This window comes from Balaenoptera acutorostrata, chromosome 20 (assembly GCF_949987535.1).
Source record: "Balaenoptera acutorostrata chromosome 20, mBalAcu1.1, whole genome shotgun sequence".
Classification (NCBI taxonomy): Eukaryota; Metazoa; Chordata; class Mammalia; order Artiodactyla; family Balaenopteridae; genus Balaenoptera; species Balaenoptera acutorostrata.
Genome location: NC_080083.1, coordinates 7,477,539 through 7,498,595, shown reverse-complemented (window position 1 = coordinate 7,498,595; position 21,057 = coordinate 7,477,539). Strand labels below are relative to the sequence as shown.

Here is a 21,057-nt window from a genome sequence, read left to right as displayed (position 1 = left end):
CTGAGCCTGTGCTCTAGAGCCCACGAGCCACAACTACTGAAGCCCGCGTGCCTAGAGCCCGTGCTCCACAACAAGAGAAGCCACCGCAGTGAGAAGCCTGTGAGTAGCCCCCCGCTCGCCACAACCAAAGAAAAGCCCACGCGAAGCAACAAAGACACAGCGCAGCCAAAAATAAATTAATTAATTTTAAAAAATCAACAGTGGCAATTATTCCAAATGATAAGAATTAAAGATGGGTTTTTTTTCCTCTGCAAATATTCAATATTTTCTAAATTTTCTATCGGGGTGTTAAAATTAGGTGAAAAAAAAAATTAGTGTTGAATCAATTAAGCCATTGGCCCAGATAATCTAGATCCCAGGTAGATTAACTTTGATATTGCAAAGTTAATCTCTTAATATCCAGACTATCTGCAACTTAAACAATAAACTATGTTAGAAGTACTAATATGACATATTCTCCAAAAGAACTTTGCTGAGCTATAGCATTTTTAATTAGTAAACAAAAAGCTCAAGTCCAATACGCTATTGGAATAGGTTCCTCGGATCAGAGCTTGTGTCTTTCATCATTCAGTCCTTGGGACTTAACAGTTGAATAAAAGACCCTTAACAGCTATTGTTTTACTGCAGAAGTTGCTGCAGTAGAAAGTCTTCTAAAATACCTTATCAACGGCATAATTTCCCTCCCAGATTCCTATAAGTTTTTTGAAGGGCCCACAGGATCTAGATGCTAGCGCCAACTGGTTACTAACTCGATGATGACCATGAATTCTGAACCTCGGTTTCTCCACCTGCGAAATAAGGAGGTTCACCAGATACACTGGCGTTCCACAAAAAGGTCACTCCGACTTCACTTTCGCAGGAGTCCAGGGAAGCCTGCATCAGCCACCTCCACAACCACGATGGGCGGGAATCCGGGAGATGCAGCCGCGATGGGCTAAAGGAATGCTCAGAGATTCCGCACTGGAACTCAGCTCCCCAGGGGTCCACCGGGTCTCCCGCCCCGGCCACCCCTGTCAGGACCGAGGGTGTCGGGATGCGGCAGAGCCCAGCCCCTCAACCCCCGCCCCCGGCAGCAGGGGAAGGGGCCTTGCTCCCCCTCCCCTCATCCCGAAAGGCCTCCAGCCCTAATGCCTAGCGACCGCCCGCTCCCCAGCAGCACGGCCTCCCCCGGGACCGTCCGCGTGCAGCCTCCCTCACCCCGGGCTCACCAGGGGTCCGGGGCCATGGTGCAGTCTCCACCCACTCCTCGGACACTTCCTGCTCGCAACAGCTGACTACGGTGGCCCGCGCGGCTCATACCCCGCGGCTCGACCCGTGCGCGACCGGAACCTGGAGTTTGCAAAGTGAATATACATACCCCAAGGGCTCCAAACTGTGATGAAGAAAGGAAAGCGCTCCCCCGGGGAACTGTAGGTTGGAGCAATCGGCTACCACTAAGAGACGCGAACAGTTGGGTGCAATTAAAATAAAATTGTTTTTGAACAAAATCTAAGCATTTTCCCAGGTAGGTGGGAGCCCATCAAGACCTCTAGCAGTCACTTAACATTTTATCCTGCTTAAAACAAAAACAAACAAACAAAAAATGGATTGTGGTGATAGTTGCACAACAATATAAATTTACTAAAGCTCACTTTAAGTAAATTCTATATATAATTTATACCTCAATATAGTTAAAAAAACTTTTTGTCCTGCTTCAGACAAGGGACCCAAAGAAGTATCAATTATATATTGTCTTATAGCAGCCTTTCCATCAGAGGCAATCCTTTATGTTTAATTTTTAAATGCCATTAGGTGCTCGATTATATAGTTACCCCAAAGGTCACAGACTCTTTACATGGGAGAGGAGGGAATTAGTTCTGTGCATTTACTGCCCCTTAAATTTCCGGAGAAATACTAGAAGGTAAAAAGAACCGCTCTTTCCATTTGCAAGAGGGCAGAAGGACTCGAACTCCTTCGGCTGGGTTTCTGCGCAGGCGTTGATCTGGCGCGCATGCGCACGTCCGTTACCATAACGACCGGAAGACGCTGCATCTCTGGCGGCTGAGAGGAACGTGAGCGGAGTCTCCGGATGATGGAGACCCAAACTTCGCCCAAGGATGAGGTGGCTGAGGTGGCCGAGCTGGAGCTTGAGGCCGTGATCGGATTCAATGGTGAGACCTCGAGCACGTCTGGGTTGGGTGGTTTAGGAACCCCAGGGACGCGTAGTGCAAACAGGGAGAGTGAGACCCCAGGTAGCACCTGGAAGGCAGCTTGGGACGCTGGCATGAGCGAAGCACTGGGGACCCAGAGAGCCCCTCCTCCCCAAAAGTCTTAGAGAGTCACATCCTCACTCCAAGCCTCAAAGAATGGGATGGGTTTTGCCAGCACCTAAAAGGAACGAAATGCCTCCTCCTCCTTAAGGATAAGTAAGTGTGACTTGAAAGCCTTCTCCCACTAGTCAGCTCTCCCCTGGCTCTAAGCCCCACACAACCCGCAATACTGCCTGCCCCTCAGTAACCACCTACAGAATCCGTGTAGGCCCCTGGGACCAACTACCTTCTAAAATCCCAGCCGATCTACTAATGAGAAGGGGCTGGGGGGTAGGGGGGATTCTAATGGTGAGGATTTCAGTCCACGACAGAAGGCGAAGAGGACGCCAGGGGGAGCTGGAGAGGAGAGATGCTTTGGTCAGAGGAGGCCTGGTCTGCCTAAATCTGATTTATGACCCCCTCCTATTTGCAACATGAAGGGGGGAAATGCTGTTTGGTTTTCTGAGAAGGATGAAAACAAGCAATGGATTGCATTTTTTAAAAAGCAAACTTTTTATGGCTGAGTAATATTCCATTGTATATATGTGCCACATCTTCTTTATCCATTCATCTGTCGATGGACTATTACTCAGCCATAAAAAGAAACGAAATTGAGTTATTTGTAGTGAGGTGGATGGACCTAGAGTCTGTCATACAGAGTGAAGTAAGTCAGAAAGAGAAAAACAAATACCGTATGCTAATGCACATATATGGAATCTAAAAAAAAAATGGCACTGATTAACCTAGTGGCAGGGCAGGAACAAAGAAGTAGACATAGAGAATGGATTTGAGGACACGGTGGGTAGGGGAAGCTGGGGCGAAGTGAGAGTAGCATCGACATATATACACTACCGAATGTAAAATAGTTAGCTAGTGGGAAGCAGCAGCATAGCACAGGGAGATCAGCTAGGTGCTTTGCAATGACTTAGAGTCGTGGGATAGGGAGGGTGGGAGGGAGGCTCAAGAGGGAGAGGATATATGTATGCATACGGCTGATTGACTTTGTTGTACAACAGAAACTAACGCAGTATTGTGAAGCAATTACACTCCAATAAAGATCTATTTTTTTAAAAAAGCAAACTTTTAAAAAAGTGCATTGTGATGCCTGAAATCTTTAAAATTGCGGCAACGTAGACAGAGAACAATCAATGGCTAAAGTGTTAGCACATTCTAGGACTTGGCTCTTGAGTCTTCGTTTTAGGTTAACAGTCTCTGATAGAAAGTGGGCATTTAGTGCATCCGAGATACTGGCCATCTTTAGAGCTGATCACCAGGTCATTGGTAAAGGATGTGGGTGACCTGCTATGAGGGCAAAGGGTCACACTGGTGACCAGCAGAGAGCCCTACTACTGAATTCGTGCTGTTTTGTGGCACTCAAAGACTAAATATATGGTCAATTATACCTCAGTGTCTCCCATGGCAATTATCTCGGCCTTTTAAAATTGAATAAAATTAATTGAATTGTTTTTACCTTCTTGATTTTGTGGCAATTTAGATTTTTTCATAGAGTCAAATATGCGTTTATCTAGAACTACTGTATGCCAAATAGTATGCTGTGCACTGAGAATACAGTGTAATACAGGGGTAAATCCATAGCCATACTTAAGAACAAGAATTTAGAAAATTGGAAAAATACAGTGAAACTGAAAAAAAAATCAGCCATCATTGCATTTCCTAAAGATAGCAGTGTTAAACTTTTGGTATGATCCTTTCAAATATACATTGGCATATAAATTTTTTTAACAAAAGTGGTCTCATGCTGATATATTCTCTTATAATCAGACTTTTTTTCCACCTAGGATGCCATGCAAATATTTCCTTAGCAGTAAATATACTCTATGCCATAATTTTAATATATTTTAATGTAATATTCTGTTGCATAGATATGCCCCAATTTATTTAACCAATACACATTTTCCAAAGCAGTTCTACCAATTTACCCTCCCATTAAGCAGTCTGTGAATGTTCCCTTTGCTGCACATCACTAATGCTTGGTATTGTCCTCCTTCTTAATTTTAGCCATTAGGATGGAAATGAAGTGGTATCTCGTTTTGGATATAATTTGCATTTCCCTGGTTACTTGTGCACCTGCATATCTTTCTATGTGTTTTCTGGCTTTTGAATTTCCTCCATCATAAATTGCCTCTTCGTAGCCTTTGCTCATTTTTCTGTCGGGCAGTTTGTGTTTTTCTTATTGCTTCATGGTAGTTCTTTGTATATTCTGCTGGGTATGATTCTCTGTCTGTTATTACGGACATTGCAAATATCTTCTCCTGGTTTGGGTTTTCTTTTCATTTTGTCTTTTGTCATTAGTTTTTAATTTTTTTTTTTGGCTGTGCTGCGCGGCTTTCGGGATCTCAGTTCCCTGACCAGGGATTGAACCCGGGCCACGGCAGTGAAAGCCCGGAATTCTAACCACTAGGCCACCTGGGAACTCCCAGGAAGTTTGTGATTTTTAACATAACTGGATGCACATATTGGCCTTCTCTGTTAGGATTTGCTCTTTTGCGTCATGTTCAAGTCATTTCCTATAACTTGTATGTACATTGTCTTGTTTTTCACATTTAGATCCATGATCTATCTGGAATGTATTGTTTGTGGATGGTGTGAAGTAGGGATCTAATTTTACTTTTACCATATGGATAGCCATATGATTGTTTATAAGGAGCCTGCAATGAGAAAAACTAAGTATACATTTCACAAGGACAAGATCACCCCCAGACACAAACCTTAGTATTATGAGAACTTACTGCATAAAAAAGGAATGATGATCACAATTAAAGTGAAAGAAATCATTTATTCAATTAATATATTTGGCCGTTTGAAGAAAAAAAATCTATTTAGCTACTGGAATCACATTATGCATCAAACTAAATTCCAGAGGGAGTTAAATATAAAAGCTGAGTTCATTAAGGACCAGAAAACTATATTAATAAATATCTGTGACTCTTTTGATGGGGAAGGAAATAGCAATAAAAAAAGATGTTAAAATACCAAGAAGTAAACAAAATAAATGTGTGAGATTTTTATGAAGAAATACTAGAAATGCTGCCAGGGAGGATAAAAGGAGACTTCATGGAAAAACATACCCTGCTTTTAGAAAGGAAATATAATGTATTATTATAAAAATTATTTTTCCTTAATCTATACATTTAATGCCACTCCCCTAAATACAAACATGAGTTGTTCAAGTACTTAAGCTGACTTTAAACTGTATATTGTAAAATACATATGAAGAATAACCGAAACAATTCTGACCAAAGGTGAGTAATAAGGGAGGACTCATGTCTATTTCATATTAGAACATATTACAAAGATTTATAATTGTTGAGATGCTTCTTGGCAAATATCTGGAGGATTGGGGTCTCACTATGAGAAGTCCTGGGATTCTTCAGCCTGTCAGAAATGCAGACTCTCGGCCCCTCCCCAGACCTAAAATCAGAATCTGCATTTTAACCGGAGCCCCTGGGGACTTTTATGCACCTTAAAGTTTGAGAAGCTTATATATTAGACCAACCTTCTTCTCAGTGGAATAAAATTACCTATTACCCCTCCCTGACACACACACACACACACACACACTTATTTTAGTTGACTAAGGCTTATTTCAAAAGCGTTCTTTTGTGCTCAATTTAAATAAAAACCACCAGTCACTTCTGCCCCTGACTTATTTTTTTATTTTTTACTCTTATTTTTAATCTCTCTTTTAGGACATGTCCCCACTGGTCTAAAATGCCATCCCGACCAGGAGCATCTGGTTTACCCTCTGGGTTGCACCATCCTCATTCAGGCACTAAATACTCAGCAACAGAATTTCCTACATGGTCATGGCAACAATGTCTCCTGTGTGACCATCTCCAAGAGTGGAGTTTACATTGCTTCCGGACAAGTCACATTCATGGGCTTCAAGGTGAATAAACTACAAAATCATTCATTCTGAATAGATTTAGCGATGCCTCCCAAGAAAAACTGCCCCACTTCAGAATAGCTCTGTGCTACCCTGTTTATACCCTTCCTCCTCTTCCTTTGACCTCTCTTGGAACTCATCTTCATTCTCTCAGGCTGAGAGTGGAGGTGTTGCAACTTGTGACCGGTAATGCTCAGAAACAAACGTCCCTGCTTACAACTGTTTGCATCTTGTTGCTGTCATGTTTATAAGCCCTGCTCTAATTTCTAGAAAAGTGACGAATGATTATCTCTCACCGAGAGGGGTAGCTATCTCCTCCAGTTCTTTCAAAGCCTGTCTATGATCTGACAGTGTATTCTTGCTCCCAGGCGGATATCATTTTGTGGCATTATAAGAAAAGGGAGCTGATTGCTCGGCTATCACTTCACAAGGGCAAAATTGAAGCTCTGGCCTTTTCACCAAATGATTTGTACTTGGTATCACTAGGAGGCCCAGATGATGGAAGGTAATGAACTAAGCATATTTACCTATTTTCCGCCATGCATATTTCTAGATGTGTTAAGTACCCTCTCCTTTCTAACATTCTCTGTTTGCCCATCTGTAGAGCGTGTGTGGTGTGAAAAAGCTATGACGAAAATACCATGGGATGCTGATTCTCAAGCCTGGCAGTGCATTGAAATCAACTGGGAGCTTTAGAATATTACTGATGGTTGGCTCCACCTTCAGAGACTTTGATCACTTGGCCTTGGCTTTAAGAGTTAGAAAGTCTTCCCAGGTGATTCTAATGTGCAACTAAATCGAGAACCATTGCTGTAAAAGATGACATCATCTTGTCACCATCATTCTCGTCATAGACAACAGCTAATTTTTTTTTTTTGAGCACTTACTATGGGACAGGTGTGTGCTGAGTATCTTAACTGCATTATCTCATTTAAGCCTCATGACAGCTCCATGAGGTGGGAGCTATTGGGACCATATGACTGATGAGGAACTAAACTCACCAGCTGCTAAGTAGAGCTGGGGGACAAACCCTGGCAGTGTGACTCCAGAGGTGGCATTTTTAATTTTTTAACTTGCCTCACCAAGACATGATCTTGGCCCTCAAGGATCTCACAGTCAAGTTTAGTAGGGAGAGAATACATACAAATGAAATTGGGGGGGGGGGGGGAAGTATTTCAAAGCATTATATTAGGAATAAAAATCAATGTAGTACATATTCCTGTGTTAATGCTAAAGGAACATCATCCATAGAAGAAAAATAACACCTGAGGTTTGTGTAGGATTTAATACTTTGGTGCACTTTCACAGATATTTTCTTGTTTGAGATCCACAGGTTAATTACAATGGAAATTTACATTTGTGTGTAGTTGTATATTGACAGTTCTCTTAATATATAGCAAATCAACAAAATTGTCACGAGATTTCCTCCTTTCACGGTCATTCCCTTGCCATGTAAATAATCAGACTTCCCTGGCTTATCCCCATTGGACTGTTTTTTTTTTTTTTTGTAAGAAATGCATCCAGAAATCAGCTACTAACATTCCTAGCTCAACTTAAGGCAGTTGTTCTCAATCTTGCGTGCACATTGAAATCACCTGAGGAAATAAGACCTCTGATGCCTGGGTCCCAGCCCCAGAGGTTTTTCAAGCTTGGCAATTATCACCCCCACCCCCAGACCCTGCCGAAGAGTTGCCAAGGCTAGGCCTTGGGGGGGGAGAAAAAAACGGCTCCTTAACCAAGATTAATCTGCAAAACTGTCATTTCCTCTGTAATTTTAAGCTTGATTTTAGGCTGTCGAAGATTTGCTTACAGAAAACTGGAGATGTTGAGAAAAACATTCTCAAGAAAGTTTCTTCTCGAAAGAAAAACAAATTTTGCGGTACTAGGAAAATGCAACATGTCCACCCCTGAATAGTCACGGTGGTGAGGAGCATGGGGTCCTGTTGACTGCTTTTGGATAGTCATGGGTCAACCCTGACCGTGTGGGAGGGTCCATTCTACCCAAACCACCTGGCGTCTCCACGGAGGGAGACAAACAGAAGGAATGCTGGGAACTAGAGTGGACACTCTAGAATTTGCATATGCATACATTTTGAATATTTTGTAACCTATCTGTGAAGTGTTTGCATTAATGTTATCATACTATCAGTGCTGTACTACAACCTGCTTTTGACTAACTTTATACCAAGGATATCTTCTATGTGTATATATGTAGACATACATATCACTCTTTGCAACAACTGTATGCTATTCAATTGTATGGATATGCTGGAGTTTATTTGGCCAACTATCTATGTTGGTGCCTTTTATTTATTTTTAAATCTTAAACTTGTTTTTGAAAAATTAAAGCTATACCTGTTCGTGGTTTATAAAGCAAGTGTGTTGTCCTACTATGCAGAAGGATTCAAAATTTGTATCCCCTCTACCATGAAGAGTTCTACTCTCCAGAGGCACTTGGATTCTTTTTTTTTTTACAGCCCTATTGAGATACATTTCACATACCATGAAATCCACCCATTTAAGATGTACAGTCGGGTGGTTTTTAGTATAGTGGTTAGTTGAGTGGGTTTTTTTTTTTTTTTGCCAGAATACTTCCCCAAGGACATTTTTTACGTGTTATATTGTGCAACCTTTGCCACAATCAATTTTAGACCATTTTCAGCACCTCAAAAAGAAACCCAGTGCCCATCAGCCGTCACTCCCAATTCCTGCTCCGCCACTGCCCCCACCCCAGCTTCAGGCAACCACTAACCTACTTTCTGTGTGTATAGATCTGCCTGCTCTGTATGTTTCACATAAATGAAGTAATACAATATGCGGCCTTTTGTGACTGTTTTCACATTGTATGGATATACCACATTTTCCTTATCCATTCATTAATGTATAGACTTTTGGGTCATTTCCACTTTTAGGCTACTGTTAATAATGCTGTTAGGAACCCTTGCGTACAAGATTTTGTGTGGATGTACATTTTAATTTCTCTTGGGTATGAGGTTTTAACAGTCTTTTTTGATATTGGTTCATCTAGTTTTTTACAACTTTTAAGTGACATGCCTCTCAATTTTTCCACCTTAGGTGGCATCTATCAACTTCCTACTAAGAAAAAGAATTCATAGCTCTTACACTATCTCCTCCTTCCCCCTTCCTGGCAATCTTGGTTATACCTTGATTTAGACCACCTGTGATAATTCATTCCACATGTAGAAAATTTGGGGAACATAGGTAGGCATGTTTTTACATTAAACAGGTTTGTACCATCTGCATTCTTTCTCTTTAATACTCTGATCCCAGTGTTTAACGTAAGACCACCCCCCCCCCCAACATTTTTGATATCATTAAGCAAACACTATTCAGTTTAGGACTAAATTGTATGACTGTACTCAGAAAGATGGAAAGGTAACCTACAACCGCACTTCTCAAAGTGTGGTCCCCGGACCACCAGCATCAGTGTCACCTGAGACTTTTTAGCAAAGCAGACTCTCAAGCCCCACCCCAGATCTACTGAATCAGAAAGTCTGGGGGTAGGTCCTAGCACTCTCTGTTTTAATAAGCCCTCCAAGTGAATCAGCTACATGTTCAAGTTTGAAAACACGCCTATGTCATCCCCTTTACTGCTTCTAATTAATGAATTTTTTTTTTTTCTGGAGTACTTCCCGAAGGAAATTTTTTTACAAGAGATAAATGAGTGGTAAACTTTTATGCCCTGCCTGTCTGAAAATCTCTTTAGATTTAGCATCAAACTTGATTGATAGGCTGATGGTTTTCCAGCCTCATAATCATTTTCTTTCAAAACTTTTAAAATGTCACCCGTTTATCTTCTAACCCAGTGCGATTGAGGAGACGTCTGGGGGGCAGGGGGGCAGTGTAATTCTTTTGTTCCTCTGTAAGTAACCTTTTTATTTTTTTTCCTTCTAGAACCGCTAAAAGAGCCGTTTCTTATTTTGAAAGCCTGTTTTCCCCTGACTCTCTTTGTCCTTTCGTCTGGGCAGTGTGGTGGTGTGGAGCATAGCCAAGAGAGACGCCATCTGTGGCAGCCCTGCTGCCGGCCTCAACGTCGGGAATGCCACCACGGTCATCTTCTCCAAATGCTGCGATGAGATGTTTGTCACTGCTGGAAAGTACGCATCTGCTGTCAAGGTGTCCAGAATTTGTAAATCACTCGATTTGCTTGCACAGAAAACATGGTCATTCCAATTAGGGTGAACGTGGTTTTCATCCTGGAGAAAGAACTTCCATCTTAATTTTCATGATTTGGGAATCATTAAAAATCCTTTTAGCTGAAAGTCTTTATAAATATGGTTGTTTGACCATTCTGTGTTTCCTACTGAAAAGGTTCTGCTGATCTGCTAAACCCATTTCAGGCTCCGGTCTGTTTGTTACAGATAACACATTGCCCCCAATCAGTGCTCACAGGGTCATTTGCCCAGTTGCACGGATCCACTTACTGGTTGATGTTTTTTACCACCTGCGCTTAATTTAGATCTCGTGAAATGGGAGTTTGCGAATGAACTGCACCAGCAAGTTTCAGACATTTGACTATCAGCCATATGCGATCATTTCTGGCAGGGTCAGCATCGAGCAGCTAAGCGGGTGGGGTACCAAGCTGAAGGTCTGAACAGAGGCCTGCATCTGTCTAACAGAAGAAATTAATTTATAGGGTCACCTCTCAGAGCCCTGTTTGGAGTTTGACATGAAGGTTAAACCTATATAAAAGCATCCTCTTTCATGTCACATACCAATTCGCAGGTCAGAAATCTGAAGGTAGGGTTGAAGCATATGTTGGTTGGAACGATCCTTTTCAGCCCACCTGTGGTCTCCCATCTGTGAAAGGCACATGTCATTCGTTACTTTTCCAGCCAGAGTAAAGAATTTGTGCTCCTCTCCCTCTGTGCTATTTCCTGTCCCCACCTTGTGACATCCGGCATGCATCTGTTCCGTGGCTAATTACGAGGAAGGATTTATTCAGAGGCTGTGAAACTAACTGGCTGGCATGAAAGCCAGCCCCTAAGGAGAGAATCTTATCAGGACAGTTCTCTGATCCTAAAGCAGCTGACCACATCCTACCCTGACTTCAGGGGGTCACTGGTGGCCGTGAAGCTCTTCAACTCCCTTCAGGTTTGCAGAGTCGTTTGCCTAAAACTTTTATGGGGGTCTAGCTGCTCTTCCACAGGTGATTGAGCAGCAGACATCAGCCAGTTCTGATGTCTGCTGATAATGTTCCTCCAGGAGTCAAAACTTGAATTTAAACAAAAAAAAAAAATTTTTTTTTAGGACAATCTTTATTATAGGTCTGCTTTAATTTCTCGTGACATTGGCAACTGAGAATAAGTTAGCACTCTTAAATAATATTTCTGGTATGTACCCATATACACTGGATTCTCCGTGATGGTCCCAATTTCAGGTATTCCATTATACTGACCCCCATGAGATGTCCTGCAAATTCCAGTATTTAAGCATCCAAATGACATCTACCAGAGAGGCCATGGAAAAGCTGATTTTTTTTCTTAGTTTGGAAAGTACATTCAAAATATCAATACTATTGAGCACTTACTAATATGTGCGCGACTCTGGGTGCTAAAAAAAAAAAGGAAAACTAAACTTGATGAACTATATTTTAGCATTAATCTTTTCTGCCTTAAGATATTAGCTGAAGTCTTTGTGATGTTAACCATGATATTTTTATACAGGTATTCAGAGTAACTTAACCTACAATGATTAAATAGCAACCATGTGCCAAGTCTCACCTGAGGTGCTGACGTTGACATTTAGTTGCCCGTCTCATTTCTCCTTCCTTGTAGACAGGACTCTCCGTAAGGTAGTCCTTCCCTTTAAAATTTTTCCTCACAACTCCATACCTTGAAAGAAACACAACTTGATGAATTTTGGTTTGCTTTACTTACTTGTTTATTCGTATGTCTCTGTTTTCACCAGTGGATAGAATATTCGCTTCAAAGTGAGAGAGCTGGATGTGAATCCTTGCTCTGCTGTGTGTAGGCTCTGCGTTTCCTCATTTGGAGATAAAACCTACTTCACAGGGTGGTTGTGAGCATTGAATGGAATACAATCATCCCTCGGTATCCCTGGGTTATGCATCCGCAGATTCAACCAACTGTGGATCACGTACTATGTTTAGATCTGCAGTTGGTAGAATCTGCGAGTGCGGAATAGCAGATGCAGAACCAGTGGATACCGAGGAGGACCACCTATGTATGGGCTATGAGCATGCGTGGATTTTGGTGTCCGCTGGCGGGTCCTGGAACCAATCCCCCGTGGATACGAAGGGACAACTGTATCTTGGGTATATCACCAGGCTGTAACAAATCCCCCGAAATACCTCGTTCTCTTCCTTTCAGCTTCTCCTTCAAGGCACTGCAGAAAACAGAGAAGAGATGAAGTGTCTATTAAATGGGTATCCATTTGATTGTGGGTTTCTTTTCTCCAGTGGGACAATTCGAGTCTGGGAACTGGATCTCCCAAATAGAAAGATCTGGCCAACCGAGTGCCAAACAGGACAAATGAAAAGAATAGTCATGAGTATCTCAGTGAGTATTACTCTAAGTGTTATTTTAGGTAGCTGTTAGTAGAAGTTCCTGTTAACAGCACTGACCAAGATAGGTGTCTGTGCGTGTACGCATGTGTGTGTACGTGTGTGTAGGTACACGTACCTAGGGCTAGGGGTGGGGAGGTGAGGTCTGGACATGGGGGACATTGACTGAGGAGGCACAGGTGAGGGAGCTCCCGTGAGAAGCTGGAGAGGCTGCCTAGATGCAGCTCTGGGGAAATCTGTTTCAGTGGGACCTGAATTGCCATCAGACCCCGGGAACCTGCCTCACCTGGAGGGAAGCAACGTAGCCAGGAGGTACTCAGAGCCCCCAGCACCTCCCTTCGCCACTTACGTTATTTCTGCACCGGAAATAAAGTTACTGACAATGAAACTCCTTGTTGAAATGCAGTTTCCTCCATAAGGAGGAATTATTCATATGTTTTTAAGGTGGATTCAAATATTCAGGCATATAACCCCATTCTCCACTGACTTGTTCCTGTTGTTTAATGCGTACTCATTTTATGAATGTAGACTTTGAAATAGGAGATAAAGCAAATGCACATTCTCTCTGGAGGAGCACACCTTCTCCCTAGGAGCCCTTCGGAGGTGTCTTGGGACGTGCAGGTTAACAACAGACACAGGTCAACTTCCGGTGAAATGCACAGGCTGCTTGGAGTCTAATGTTTCCTCCAGTTCTGAGTTTGGCCCTATTGTGCTTGCCTCGAAGCTGTTCTTACCCATCTTTGAGGAAACAGGAGTCGCCATAAGGACCTCTGAAGGTCTTTTTTTTTTTTTTAAACTTTCTATTTTATATTGGAGTATAGTTGATTAACAATGTTGTGATAGCTTCACGTGTACAGCAAAGTGATTCAGTTATACATTTTCCCATTTAGGTTGTTACATAATATTGAGCAGAGTTCCCTGTGCCCTTTGTAGGTCACAGTGGGGTTCAGAGAAAGCTCATCCCCTCCCTGATCAGGGGCTCATGCACATCACTGGGGAAAACCAGGTCTTCAGATTTCGTTTTCCCTCTGATCCCCAGATGGCCGATGATGATAGCTTTTTCTACGTCGGCACCACCACTGGAGATATTCTAAAGATGAGCCCTAGGACCAAGCTGCTGGCAGACACTGGGCCTGCCAAGGACAGATTCAGTCTGGTGAGTAGAGACCATCAAAGTCTGCTCTGCCCTGACATTTTCTAGTGATTTTTTCCTGCCACTGTGAGCACAGACTTCCGTTAAGTGTCTGTGGAGAAAAAAATGACAAGTCTGTGATGGACCCAAGGCCACACCTAAATTTGCAAGGTTAAGTTGATTAGTTCCCTCAAGCCCTCCTCCCTGGTTTATATTCAGGGCAGAGGTATTCCTACGTGTCCTCAATTAGGGATCAGAATCACACCTTTTTTTCCCTCATCTTCAAAGCTCAGGGCCTGTGGCTTTGTGATTTGTAACCACGTTGGTTCCAGCATTTGGGCAGCCTAGTTGCCATGTGTAAGAGACATGTGCTCTTTCATTTACAAGACTATATATCATTTTTTTTTCTAATCTAATCACCAGATCTTAGATTTTAGCCTCAGATGACATTTTAAGTCATGAGCAAGACGTAGAAATTGTTCATTGTTTATATTTGCAGAATTCCTAACAATTCAGGTTAAAAGTCCAGTGAGAGATTTTGATATTTAAACCAAAATAAAAAGCCTACAATCAAAGGGTAATTGGACAGAATAAGTGCTGTTATCTCCAGTGCCCCAGAAAGTTACAAGGGCTGTTTCTACTAAACTTTGAATTTGAAAGCTGCCAGGTTCTGCACCTGCCTATCTCATGTCTGGTAATAGAACAGATGGTTCTAACTAAGCTTAGATACATTTCCACTTAGCCAATAGTCCCAAGAAGCTTTGAAATATTGCACCATGTTCCTGGGAAGACGTTAGAGTTTTCTTAATCACATAACCGTTTACTATTCCAGCTTTTAAGGACATGCATAAGAATGAGAGAAAGCTCTAGTATAGGTAGAGAAGAGTCTAGAAATAACCCCACAGGAGATCAAGGTATAGTCCAAGCCAGTGTTTTTCAAATTATTTTTAGGAGAGGGATTCCAATATATTCAACAGATGAAAGCAAAGCAGATCAGGTTAAAGGAGGGAAAGGCTGAGAGCCCTGCCCGTTCTGACTCCTGAGATACCTCCAAAGGGCTCCATAAAACACTATGTGAAAATTCTGATCTGGGTATTTTTGCCTCCCCACCACTTGGGATGTAAGTGCCTCTCCAGGAAAGATGCTGACTTTCTTAGTGTTCCTCAAACCTGTGGCACTTAAGTCTCCTATGGATGCTTTAATACCTAATTCAGGTCCAATGGTATATTCCATAAAGCAATGTTTCCAAGATGCCTTTTACACAAGTGGAAAGAAAATAATTCTTTTAGGACAAAGGGATAGGAGGTATTACTGAAGACATTTGGTTCGAATATCAAGTAATCTCGGGCAGTTACCCATTTTGAAACTCTACTGAAATGTTTGCTCTATGTGTTGTTAAGTCAATTATACTTCAATAAAAAACAAAAAACTAAACACAAACAAACAAATGTTTGCTCTATGGTTAGAAAGATAAAGAATTGGAATGGTTTCAAATGGACATACAGCACTCTTAGGCATACAGCACTAAAATGAAGAAGGTGATGGTGATCATAATAATAATTTAAACAACAGTACATACTCAGTAAATGTTGAGGGGTCAGACATGGAGCATAGCACATTTCTTGTACTCTCATTGGATCCTCACTGCAATCTGATGAGATATAGGTACCACTGCATCCCTGCTTTACAGATGAGGAAAACTAAAGCACATGCCATTTAAGATCTCATGGCTAACAAGTAGTAGAACTGCTATTGGAACCTAGGCAGACTGGCTCCAGAACCTGTGCACTTGAAAAATATCATCTATAGTTTCAAAAATGTTTATTTAGAAATTACACGTATGTAACTTCGAAGCTCTGTGAAACTCTTTATCCCTTGCTTCCCGAAGTCCCTGAACAAATGCTAAAAATATTTAGCATTCAGGGTTGTCTCCTCATGGGCCAGGCATTCATCCCGTGGTCCTGCTCCAGCACTTTTGGAGCTGGGGGTGGGATGCAGGAGAGGGCAGCATGCAATTCTGCTTCATGCCTTCATATTCCTGAGCCTTGGTTTCTCTTCTCAAAAGTCATGGAATGCCTTTTGAGCCAGAACAGGCAAAATTCAATTTAAAGTAACTTGAAGGGACATAATATTTGTTTTATAATATCCAAACTTCATTAAGACACAAACCTATCAAGTCACTAGGTATATTACTGAGTGTTTTAAACACCCAATATTATTATTGAGTATTATTATATTAGTATTATTATTAGTAGTAGTAGTAGTAGTAGTAGTATTATTGAGTATATTGTTATATTGTTATATTATATATTGTTATAACAATAATATTGTTATATTATTGAGTATATTGAGTGTTTTAAAATAAAATATTGGGGGACTTCCCTGGTGGTCCAGTGGTTAGGACTCCACGCTTCCACTGCAGGGGGCATGGGTTCGATCCCTGGTCGGGGAACTAAGATCCTGCATGCTGCGTGGCTTGGCCAAAAAAAAAAAAAAAAAAAAATTAAAAAAAAGAAGATATTGGTTGTGCACATTTTCAGATTAGAACTTCATAGAGGGTGATAAAAAATGACCATCTTACATCCCCAGACTTTGAAGATGGCTTTGACTTTAAATATGTTTCCTATACTGGTAAGATTACAGACTGAATGTTTTAGTTCAGAAAATATAGTCACCAAACAATAAGGAGTCTCCTGTGCTTTCTTTGGATTTCAAATACAGTCTCTTTGCATTCTAAGGATTAAGTTCTGGTGAAAACAGTGGCAACTGAGGAACTGATGTTGCTGTGGCCGTGCTTAGGTCTCCGCGCTAACTGCATTTGGGTGGATATAAAGTGTTAATTTTTAATATATTCAAAATGCACAGGTGGTTTTCAAGGCAAGGAGCTTGGTGCAGCACGTTTGCTCCGTGCAGGACCAGGAGGGCTACTTCCCGGCACACGAGCTTGTTGTTGGCACCGAGGCCTCTTAGCCAACCCCGGGGGTACATCACAGGCAACACCTTCCTTAGCTTCATCCAGGCAGCACCAGCATGGCCCTGGCCATGCCCATTGTGTCAGGTCACGCATAGATTCTTAACGATGAAACCGTTTGGCCTTTTTCCTTTTTTTAAAAATTTATTTATTTTTATTTTAGGCTGTGTTGGGTGTTCGTTGCGGTGCGTGGGCTTCTCATTGCGGTGGCTTCTCTTGTTGCGGAGCACGGGCTCTAGGCACGTGGGCTTCAGTAGCTGTGGCACTCGGGCTCAGTAGTTGTGGCTCGCGGGCTCTAGAGCGCAGGCTCAGTAGTTGCGGCGCCTGGGCTTAGTTGCTCCACGGCATGTGGGATCTTCCCGGACCAGGGCTCGAACCCATGTCCCCTGCATTGGCAGGCGGATTCTTAACTGCTGCGCCACCAGGGAAGCCCCGTTTGGCCTTTTTCTTAATGCTCTTTCTCCCCCTAGGGAGTGTCAGCTATCAGGTGCCTGAAGATGGGGGGTTTATTGGTGGGCTCTGGAGCCGGATTGCTGGTCTTCTGTAAAAGCCCCAGCTACAAACCCATCAAGTAAGTTCCAGACTCCACAGGGTTTGGATGAGGAGAGACCCTCTAGAGGGAGGTTTGCTTAAAGCCGGCAACTAAGTGATATTGGCAAAGTGATATTTGGTTAAAGAATCTCATCTTAGAGGGAGGAGAGATGGGGATATATGTATATGTACAGCTGATTCACCTTGTTATAAAGCAGAAACTAACACACCATTGTAAAGCAATTATACTCCAATAAAGATGTTAAAAAAAAAGAAAGAAAGAAAGAAAATAAATAAAAAATAAGATATGTCTTTGCCCTCCCAGAACTTACAGTCTGGTTTGGGGTTAAGGTAGACACACATGAAAAAGTCACTATAATACAAGATGATATATAAACACAATCTCATGGTCCAGATAAAGTAAAATATATAATGAATGTTGCAGAGAAGATCAGAGAAGGGAGTGATCTTGTTGGGATGGAAAGACACTTCCCAGAGGAGCAGAGGCAGCCCTTGAACTTAGCTTCAACAGAGGCCAGATACCCTTAGACATGCTCCACATGGCCTCTGAGCTCTGTGTATATGGATATACATTGGAGAAACGAGCATCACCTGTTTTCATGCAGATGAATCTGTATTGAGCGCTTGCTATGTATCAGGCACTATTTTAGGTGCTGGGGAAATCAATGGATAAAGCAAAGCAAAAAGAAGGAAAAAAACCATCCCTACCCTCATGGAGTTTACATTCCAGCAGGAGGGAGACGACAATAAATAATAAACAAAATAAACAAGTAAAGTACATGGCATTAGAGAGTGATGAGTACAATGGGGATAAATGAGTACCTTGTGGAGGAGGGGCGTTAGGTTTTGAAGCAGACGGGACAGGTTGCAACTTTAAATTCAGTGCTCAGTGTAGGTCTTATGGAGAATATATTGGGACCAGTTTTGTGTTTGTATGAAGGGGAATAAAAAAAGGGGGAGGCAACTTCAGAGCAGTGTTGGGTAGACTCTGGACCCATGAAGTGAGTATAGGAAATTAACCCTTTCATTTTTTTAACCCCTTGTTTTTAATACACAAATGGTCCCATTGTAATGAAGATAATTAGACTCAAAGTAATTATTACAAGGTCGGTGCTATAAATGTCTCCAGAATAACCCTGTGTGCCAGCAAGGCTCACACTGGATACTGTGATTTCCTTCTCCTTGGGTTTGTAGATTGAGGAAGCAGCTCCCAGGAGAGGTCATGGAGGTTAGAAAGGGAACTCGGATGCTTGTACAGATGGCTGGGGGTCAGAGGTCCTTGCCCCTGTAGCCCTGGGAACCCTAGCACCTTGTATTCTTTGCAGCCCAGATGCCAAGGGCCAGTGTTTCTCAGCTACCCTCTATGGGCTCATGTAGGGTTACCTCCGTCATCTCCAGCTGCAACCCTGTAAAGGAGGTATTATTCTGTGGTTGAGTAAACTGAGGCCCAGAGGTTTCTAACTTATCCAAGAGTCACAGAGCTCTGGTTAGTGAAGGAGCTGGGATATGACTTGGGGTCTGTCCTTTCCCCCTTAACTGTTCTGTGTCCCACCAACAAATGACTCTTTGTAAAATACTGCATTTCCCATGCTCGTTCCCTGCACAAGAACCCTCACTGGATTTTCAATGTCAAAACTAAGTTAGGGGCTTCCCTGGTGGCGCAGCGGTTGAGAGTCTGCCTGCTAATGCAGGGGACACGGGTTCGAGCCCTGGTCTGGGAAGATCCCACATGCCACGGAGCAGCTGGGCCCGTGAGCCACAATTACTGAGCCTGCGCGTCTGGAGCCTGTGCCCCGCAACGGGAGGGGCCGCGGTAGTGAAAGGCCCGGGCACCGCGATGAAGAGCGGTCCCCGCGCCGCGATGAAGAGTGGCCCCCACTTGCCGCAACTAGAGAAAGCCCTCGCACGAACCGAAGACCCAACACAGCCAAAAATAAATAATAAATAAATAAATAAAGTAGCTATAAAAAAAAAAAAAAAAAAACTAAGTTAGTTGCAGAGCAAGGGTGGGTTTCGAGGGCCTCGTTCATTTATATATTCTTTTTTTAAGAAAGCTCATACTCAGTAAACATTTGGGGAACAGAGGGATCTGAAATATCTGAAAGGTGGAAGAAGAAAAAATAACCCCTGAAAGTTCTGGCAAACATAGTGACTATTAACATTTTGTTATTTCTTCTTGCCCGTGTTATTCATATACATTTTAAAAGAATTGTACTTTTTTAAGATATAAACTTTTGTATTCTGGTTTTTTACTTAATACAAACATCATAAATAGTTTCAATATTACTACATAATCTTTTATGGTGGTAAAATATGTACACTCCATAACCGTTTAAACATGGTTTTAGTGGCCAGGCAAATACTTTTTGAAGTCACTGCTCCATAGATCATTTAACCATTCCAATACAGTTGGATACTTAGGTTGTTTCCAACTTTTTACTCTTTTAAATAAGGTTATAATAACATTCTTTGACATGAAGGGTTTTTCCCCTGATTTTAGGATTATTTCCCAGAAATGGAATGAATAAAGTGTTTAATTAATTGGCAGGGTCATTTGTGCCCATTTGCTTGCCTGGAATGTCCCCTCTATCTAAATCCTACCTGTGTTACATGACCCATTTCAGACCACATTTCACAGATAAGGTCCCCTGACTATAGTAAACCATGTCGGCCTCTCCCTTTGCTGACCATGGGCACTTAATATTGTAACCCCTGCCTTTCCAACTCTGCCACCCCCTCAAAGGCATGTCCCAGGTCACACGCCTGATATGTGTCCTCTGTAATGCTTCGGACAGTTAATAAATACTCATCGACTGAGGAAATCTGCTTCTCCTTTTGCTTCTCCTTAAAGGAAAATCCAGTTACAAGGTGGCATCACTTCTATCACACTTCGAGGGGAAGGACACCAGTTCTTTGTAGGAACAGAAGAGTCACACATTTATCGTGTCAACTTCACAGATTTCAAAGAGACTCTCATTACAACTTGTCACTTTGAAGCTGTTGAGGACATTGTCTTTCCATTGTAAGTAGAAGACGGTAAAAATGATAAGAACGTGGAGATTTGGTGCTGGGTGCAAGGAAATGTAATTTTATTAATATACTTTCAATACCAACTAACATAATTGATCATGATAAGTCATAATAAATTATTTTTTTCTCCTGAAATTTTTCTATTGTAGCGAATTATTTTAATAGGCTTTCTATTGTCTTTACCAAGCAGCTATATTCGTTTCAGAATTCAAATTTGGGCCTCTTTAGAATGTTGGCTTTTCTAATAAATCCATCATGGAAATGGTGAACAGACTGGCAAAACTTTTCTATGTTTTCCCACTGCTGTCTGGAGAAAAGCTTAGTAGTGCCTTTTTTCAAACATCTTTCAAGTCATTTGTTTGCACCTCTTGGGTCTTCCAGATTTGGCATGCCTGATGGCAGTGGTCATCAGATTGAGTTCTTCTGGATCTCGTTGCTGTGTATCTTGGTAAATCCCTCACAAACCCAGTGAAACAAATAACCATCAGCAGTTTTAATATCAAAAAGAGCTACAGTCATAGTTTGCCATTATTTGAATTTGAAACCTATTTTGTCTTTGGTGAGATTTGTTCCATGACGTTGGTCACAGTTTTTGCTCTCAACTTCCTCAGTGTTTCACTTGAATTTACA

General features: G+C 42.0%; 2 protein-coding genes across 4 annotated transcripts in view; one reads left to right on the top strand and one right to left on the bottom strand.

The window, feature by feature from the left end:
- The window catches only part of STX8 (syntaxin 8), a 262,491-nt gene extending 261,168 nt beyond the window's left edge, over positions 1–1,323 (bottom strand). The window contains exon 1 of one of the 3 annotated variants that reach the window (XM_057536811.1): positions 1,209–1,323. In XM_057536811.1, the coding sequence (XP_057392794.1) occupies positions 1,209–1,297 (89 nt within the window). In that variant the 5' untranslated portion in view covers positions 1,298–1,323. The remainder of the gene's footprint in view (positions 1–1,208) is intronic. The other 2 variants (XM_057536812.1, XM_007166336.2) reach the window with 2 other exon arrangements.
- A 687-nt stretch (positions 1,324–2,010) lies between these two features.
- The window catches only part of CFAP52 (cilia and flagella associated protein 52), a 36,478-nt gene continuing 17,431 nt past the window's right edge, over positions 2,011–21,057 (top strand). Inside the window, exons 1-8 of the mRNA XM_007166335.2 lie at positions 2,011–2,150; positions 5,999–6,198; positions 6,564–6,700; positions 10,185–10,313; positions 12,638–12,737; positions 13,782–13,898; positions 17,316–17,416; positions 20,249–20,419. Of these exons, the coding sequence (XP_007166397.1) occupies positions 2,069–2,150; positions 5,999–6,198; positions 6,564–6,700; positions 10,185–10,313; positions 12,638–12,737; positions 13,782–13,898; positions 17,316–17,416; positions 20,249–20,419 (1,037 nt within the window). The 5' untranslated portion in view covers positions 2,011–2,068. The remainder of the gene's footprint in view (positions 2,151–5,998; positions 6,199–6,563; positions 6,701–10,184; positions 10,314–12,637; positions 12,738–13,781; positions 13,899–17,315; positions 17,417–20,248; positions 20,420–21,057) is intronic.